This window comes from Dendropsophus ebraccatus, chromosome 11 (assembly GCF_027789765.1).
Source record: "Dendropsophus ebraccatus isolate aDenEbr1 chromosome 11, aDenEbr1.pat, whole genome shotgun sequence".
Taxonomy (NCBI): domain Eukaryota; kingdom Metazoa; phylum Chordata; class Amphibia; order Anura; family Hylidae; genus Dendropsophus; species Dendropsophus ebraccatus.
The window spans coordinates 15250293-15258133 of NC_091464.1; the positions used below are offsets into that span (position 1 = coordinate 15250293).

Consider the following 7841-nt stretch of genomic DNA (forward strand, 5'->3'; position numbering starts at 1 on the left):
CTGACATGTGCTCCGGTGTCTGGTGACAGGTCAAACACCAGAGCACACAGGAGTAGGAGAGCTCCAGTCCCCTCCCGCCCCTCCCCTGCTTCCTCTCACCCTGCACCGGACGGCAGCCCCCTCCTCCGCAGCTCAGGCTCCCCTCCGGTATCTGTGATTGTTAAGAGGAGCGCTCCGGTCCCCTCCCTCCTCCTCCTCTGGTCGGTCTGACACCCTTTCAGTGCTGGTGCTCTCCTCTAGTAAGCAGGAGAGCAGTGCTGTCCTGCTATGTGCTCCTGTCAGGCATCAGAGCACAGAGGGAAGAGTGCTGTGCTCCCCCAGCCCCCACTCCCCTGCATAGTGTCCCACACCTTACTGTAATGCAGCCCTGTATCTAATCCCACTGTGTGGGATACCACCTACAGGGGTGCTGTATCTAATCCCACTGTCCAGTGTGTGTGATACCACCTACAGGGGTGCTGTATCTAATCCCACTGTCCAGTGTATGTGATACCACCTACAGGGGTGCTGTATCTAATCCCATTGTCCAGTGTGTGCGATACCAACTGCTATGGCGCTGGTCAGCAGCCAGTGTATGGAGGTACCCAGCAAGATGAGAGAGATAGGGAGGCTACGCCCACTTTCAGACAGGAGGAGACCACGCCCACTATCTCTCAGCCAGGAGAAAAATTCATTTATTCCTCTGAGCCAAACAACTGGGGATATCTCAGCAAGCGTACAAGATAGGAACGCAGTTTAGGGCTCTTTTTAAAGGGTAACACATGGGCTTTTTATTTGAGGAATTTCATTTTTTGGCTACTGAAATTATAGTTACGCTTTAAAGACTTCCACTGACTGCTGGAACAAAATGGCGGCACACTTGCTTGGCTCTTACAAGGGTTATCCAGTGCTACAAAAACATGACCACATTCAGAGACAACACGACTCTTGTCTCCAGTTCAGGTGGAACTGAGCAGCAAAACCCCGCCCGAGCTGGAGACAAGAGTGGTGCTGTCTCTGGAAGAAAGTGGCCATGTTTTTGTAGCGCTAGATAACCCCTTTAAAGATCATTCCTGATTTCACTCAAAAGAAAGAAAAAGAGGTCAAAGATAGAGATGAGCAAACTGAATTTTCCAAACCGAGATTCGTTCCGAAATGTGCAAAAAGTTTGGTATCCAACTTTTTGCAAAGTTGGAAAGTATTCTCACCTGTCCCCGCTCTTGGGTCTCTGGTGTCTCATCTCCAGCCCACTCAGCCAATCACTGACTGAAAAAGGACAGCATCGCCCCCATTGATTGGCTGAGCGGGCTGTCACTCTTGAGACAAGAGTAGCAGACTGCTTAACCATTCACTGGACGTGGTGCTGTCCCTTTTAAATTAGAGATTGGCTGAGCAGGATTTTGATGGCTGGGAAGGCACTGGAGACCAGAGAACATGACACAGAGGGAGCATGGACAGGTAAATATAGATGAGGGAACTTTGTGAACTGCACGAAACGCCTGCTGTTTTAGTGCGGTCCGTTTAATGTTCGGTTTGGATGAACCCAAACTTTACGTCAACGTTCAGCGGACCTGCCGAACCAAACTTTTGAAAAGTTTTAAAAAATTTTCCAGCCAAGAGAGACTGTCAGGAGCTAAAGGGAAACAACAGTCTGACACGTATGGCGGCCTCTTTGTTCTAGGTCACAAGAAATGGTTCTCTGTCAGTAAGAACTTCTAGCACATTTTTATGACAATGTCAGAAGTTCTTGGAAACGAGAATTACACTTGAAATCAGTTATTTTGGAACCATTAAAATGGTTTATATTATTTCATGTACTCCACTGTCATTAATACTCTGATTTATAAATTGTTTACTTATCATATCATCTTACAATAAAACTGCCCTTTACCGTCAACACATTTCCATGAAGTCATCTAAAAGAGAACATATGAGATATATTCAGACGTTAGCTGTCCCGGATTGGACTGGAATGACTTACTTCTCTAGCAGAACACGCAGAAGGTCATCTGCCAGGGGTATCTTAAAAGCTTTACAAATTGTTCTGGTTTCTTGGAGTGGAAGGAGTCCTTTCCTGCAAATCATACATATAATTTACAGTTCCACTAAATTATAAGTAGATAAAATAAGATGATAGATAGATAGATAGATAGATAGATAGATAGATAGATAGATAGATAATAAATAGATAGATAGATAGATAGATAGATAGATAGATAGATAGATAGATAGGAGATAGATAGATAGATAGATAGATAGATAGATAGGAGATAGATAGATAGATAGATAGATAGATAGATAGATAGGAGATAGATAGATAGATAGATAGATAGATAGATAGGTAGATAGGATATAGATAGATAGATAGATAGATAGATAGATAGGAGATATATAGATGATAGATAGATAGATAGATAGATAGATAGATAGATAGATAGATAGATGATAGATAGTAGCTAGATAGAGATAGATAGATAGATAGATAGATAGATAGATAGATAAATAGATAGATAGGAGATAGATAGATAGATAGATAGATAGATAGATAGATAGATAGATAGGAGATAGATAATAGATAGGAGATAGATAGATAGATAGATAGATAGATAGATAGATAGATAGATAGATAGATAATAAATAGATAGATAGATAGGAGATAGATAGATAGATAGATAGATAGATAGATAGAAGATAGATAGATAGATAGATAGATAGATAGATAGATAGATAATAAATAAATAGATAGATAGATAGGAGATAGATAGATAGATAAATAGATAGATAGATAGATAGATAGATAGATAGATAGATAGATAGATAGAAGATAGATAGATAGATAGATAGATAGATAGATAGCCCATGCATTAGTTTTTACCTTTCTCGGTCATTGTACACAAAGGCATCATAGAGTTTACTAAAGTTCTCAAATGACTTCTTCTTTAGATGTTCCTGGACTACAGCCATCAGAAGACCTAAGTCCACTTCTTGCTTCTCCTGTGCACTGTAGTGGCGGCCGACAATCATTATTTCATGTTCTGTGAGTTTTCTATCAAAAATTTCCACCATGACATTCCTGGAAATAAAATACCACCATTAGTACCTATAGTGGATATACACAGTCTTCAGACTTAGGGCCCTATTCCACCGGACGATTATCGTTCGCATAATCATTAACGATTAACGATCTCAAACGACCGCTATTGCGAAAGACCTGAAAACGTTCACTCATTTCCATGGAACGATAATCGTTACTTATGATTGTATTTGCGATAGTTTTTTCTTCGCTATTTCTTCGCTATTGCGTTCATATCTACTGCAAACGACCGAACGACGTCTTATTCAATGCGGACGATTTGCGAACGTTTTGCGAACGAGCAATGATAAAAATAGGTCCAGGTCTTATAAAGCGGTCAACGATTTCTCGTTCGGTCGTTAATCGTTAACTGCATTTCAACCGAATGATTATCGTTTAGATTCGAACGATTTAACAATAATCATCTGGTGGAGTAGGGCCCTTAAGGGCATTCACACACTCCATGAATACGATCCGTGCACGGATGATGTGCTACACACTGGAATCACAGGATCTCCCGGCATCACGTATCATTATGATGCTGAGAGCTCAGAAACTGTTTAAATATTTGTGCTACCGTACTGATACTGTTGGACATACATTTATTTTTTAATGGAAGCCTGACAGTAAAATCATTGTTAATCACTCGCTGTAATTTCACATTTGTTCACTAATCGTTCATTGTAATTCCAAATTGTTCCTTCTTTTGCTGGGATCAGATGGAGTAAACGATCGTAGTAACAATTGTTGTAAGGATCATAACTAACGACTATCTCTCTGTGTAATATGGGGAACTATTCCAAGTTAATGACAAACAATATCGTTTGCAATCGTTTATCATTATTCTCTAATTGTTAAAAATCCCTTAGTCTAATAAGACCTTAACAGTCCAAAGCATTCCGATTGGTTAACCTCCTCCCGCCGCTCCACAGTAAATTAACGTTGCTGCAGCCTATGCCTGATGCTGCAGCTACGTTAATTTACGATCCAGGATGACACAGGCGCAGTAGCTGCACCTGTGTCATCCACGGCGGGTCCCACCTATCAGTGATAGCCGGGACCCGCTGCATCTCTCAGCACCGGAGCGTTCTCCGGTGCTGAGAGTTGACTCTTTAGATACTGTGGTCAGCACGACCGCAGCATCTATAGGGCTCCTGACAGAGAATTCTTTCTCTACAGAGGGAGAATTCTCTATCCAGTGTCGAGCGGGGCTCTGTGAATTGATCGCAGAGCCCTGATGGTAGCCATGAAAACCGGAAACCTGAAACCGGAAGCCTTCCTAGCTACGGAGGCCGGCGTGGGGAGGGAGGGAAGGCTGGGCGCGCGGCTATGAGCTCTGCCCCCTCCCCTCTCTCCCCTGCCGCTGTCACAGGATTGTAACAGCGGCAGGGCCAGAGGAGAGGGGGCAGACACCGGGACATCAGCTTATGGGATCATTATGATCCCATAAGCTGATATCCTAAAACAACCTGGGCATTGAGGAATCAATGACCCCAGGTCGTGAAAGGGTTAATATAGAATTTAGAGTGTGAGAACCTTTGGAGTCTGGGACCTCAGTAAGTGCTGAAAATATCTTTACAGCCCAGCGGAATATATTGGTGTATATAAATAAAAGCATTATTATCAATATAATAACAAGCTACAGGAGTGAATCCACAATGCTATATGTACAATAGGAATACAATCATTTTTTACCATATCGATTATGCCTTTTTTTTTTTTTTTTAAACAAAAGAAAACCCAACTTTGTGTCATCTGAAATCCGCCTGGAACACAGTGTTCTACGCCACCCTACACGCAACCTTCCCTCTTGATACTTGAGCAGCGTACAATGTGCGTCTCCCAATGCCCTCAGGATGCCAGGGAGGGACAGAAAAAGAAAGCTTGTTACTTAAAAGAGGAAGCTGTCTTTGAATCCGAGCCAAGTTGAATTTAGAATAACTGTACAAGTACAATAGACTGTTGAAGGAGAATGTGAGAGCTATTCAAACGGGCTGCACTACCACCCAGAAGACAAGACGTGACCCAGCCAAATATTTGCTGCACATACCATATTTAACACAAAAACTATTGTTGCATGACATCATGACCGCAGCTGACAACGCATGTGCTGTTTTCTCTCGTTTCCTTATTGGTTTTGTTGGCAGAGCCTATGTGAATTGTAAAGGGCAAATAATAGCTTGTTTTAAGGGGCAGCTCGGCTACTCTAGGCTAAATTGTCCACCGGGGACGTCCACTAGGCGAGTTTGCCGTTCCTTGGAGTCATTAGAGATCCACGTGCCCCCCAATAAGAATTAACCGTAGCCACTTTCCGAGATTAAATGCATTTGTTATAACCTTTAAAAGCATCAAGGTTGGCAGATGTTGCCATCTGTATCGTGGTTCACGGCTTAGCGGCAGCTGTAACTAATCACCAAATCTGTTTTCAACCATTCAAATGAGGGCAGACATAACGTCAGAGATTGGCCGGACCACCAGCGTCTAAAGAGATTTTTATATAATCATGTCAATAACAAGTTTATCTTTAGCAGTGTGTTTTTTTACCCATGTGCGTATGATATGTGTATGTCTAAGGTAGGTTCCCCCACAGCAAAATACGGCAGTAAAACAGGTATAAAACGCAGCAGTATTTTTAATCTAATAATGGGCGACATTAAAGTATATGGTAAAACAGCCATCTGTGCACACATTGTATAGTGTTTGCTTTTTAAAGAGACTCAGTCAGTAGATTTCTGCTGTCCTAAACCTAGCATAAACTAGTGACAGAGAAGCTGAACAGGATGATATATCAATTATATTGTTCTGTGCAGCTGATCCAGAGATCTCCTCCTGAATAATATGGACAATAAGTAGTCCTCTCCATTATGTGCATGAGCCCAGTAGTCCTGGATATTCATGAGAAGCAGAAAACTCCGCCCACCAGCTGATAATTGGCAGTTATCTATCTGACTGTGTATAGGCAGCCAACTGTCAATCAGAAGGGAGGGGTGTGGCAAGAATCCAATTCTCCTGCATATTAGAAGATCTGCTGAAAAAATAATGTAAGTAATACACCGATCTGTTCAGCATTTCTGTCACTAGTTTATGCTACCCTTATTTAAAGTGGAATAAACTGAGTGACAGATTCCCTTTAATGTGTGCAAAGACACTTTTCCATAGACTTTAATGGTAGGATATTAGATTAAAAGTATGGACGTGTTTTATACCAGTTTTACAGCTATATTTTTATTGAGTATGAACATAGCCCTAGTGTATTCACATTACCGTCAGAGCCACATCAATAATGCAGTGGAAGACAACTATTAAAGCTTGTTCTCTTCCCTCTGCCTTATGTGCTCTGTTGGGTTTGGTTCCTACATTCATCTACATAACTTGTCAAACTTGGGTTTGTTCTCTTAAAAACAGAATGGATTACTTCCACTCTCCTGCCAGACATATGACCAGGTCACTCTAAGCTGTCTTACGGCCACCATATATCTCCTAGCTGCCATATTTCAGTGACCTTTGCCGGTACGGGCTACCGTAAAGAATTACATGTCATCATATTTTTAGCGCTTGTTTCTCCAAGGCAGTGACCATTGAAATGAAGTAAATCTTGCATGGCTTTCAACATGCATATGGGCCCTATGGGTGGTCCTATTGGTAAGAGTGCTTTGCCTTTATGTGCTAACCCAAAGTGATTCAGAAGGTACATGGGTAGAACAGACGTTATATGAGGAGCCAAGGTGACTTGGCTGCCGGTGGATGCAACTTAATAAAGCATTTTTTTGTGTACAACAAATGTGTATAAAATATTTAATCAAAAAAATGTTGCATTTTAACCCCTTCATGACCGAAGGTCATTGATGCACGGATGTTCGGGTCACAATGAAGCAATGTTCCTCTTTGTTGTGATTTAAACTTTGGGGTGATTTAAACTTTTATAAGAGGAGAGAGTTTTTTAAAAATAAATTTAAAACATTTTTTTGTAACACTTTATAAGTCACCCTAAGAGATTTATATAAGAAGTCATTAGATTGAATATACTGATCAATGCTATAGCATTGATCAGTATTATCATCTTTCTGCACATAGGGGGACATGTATCAAGGCAAAACTGCGTACTTTTTTGTGGAAAGGGGCCATTTGCGAATATTTTATTCACAAAACGGCCATTTGCAAATAAAATATTCGCAAATCGCCCCTTTCCACCGAGTACACCGGGGGGCCGGGAGGGGGTGTGGAGGGGGTGGAACGGGGGGCGCGGACTCATAGTCTGCGCGATTTATCATTTTTAACACTAAAAGATATATGCCGAAAACCTACTCCACCTTTCAGGTGGCGTAGGTTTTTGGCTGTGCGCACCGACGCGCACGGGATTTATGTAGAGGCAGCCCGTCTCTACATAAATCTCCGTAGCGCCGGAGATGCGGGGACATTTATAAGTCCGTATAAAAAACGCCTGACTTAATAAATGTCCCCCATAGAGTCTGCCTGAGGCATACTCTAGGAAAAGATCACTGTTCCGGCAGGACGGAGGTAAGTATTATGCCCCTGGCTGTCAGGAAAAGCAGGAAAAGTTATCGGGACCCCGGCAGTCATGCTGTGAGGGTTCCAATCAGTCAGTGACAGGTACTTTTTACTGTCACTGACTCCCTTAAACACTGCGATCACTATAGATCATGATGTATGGGGTTAATGGCAGCCAGTAAAAACTTTTTTTTTCACATCAACTAGTGTCAAAAAGTTATACAGATTTGTAACTTACTTACTTTACTTATTAGCTGATTTATGTCCTGCAGAAAGTTGT

The 7841-nt window shown here is 41.8% G+C and overlaps 1 protein-coding gene across 1 annotated transcript in view; it reads right to left on the minus strand.

The window, feature by feature from the left end:
* Positions 1 to 7841, minus strand: part of EFHC2 (EF-hand domain containing 2) — a 55506-nt gene that overhangs the window by 7424 nt on the left and 40241 nt on the right. Inside the window, exons 12-13 of the mRNA XM_069944573.1 lie at positions 2855 to 3052; positions 1961 to 2053 (exon numbers count right to left, since the gene is read on the minus strand). Coding sequence (XP_069800674.1) covers positions 1961 to 2053; positions 2855 to 3052 — 291 coding nt within the window. The remainder of the gene's footprint in view (positions 1 to 1960; positions 2054 to 2854; positions 3053 to 7841) is intronic.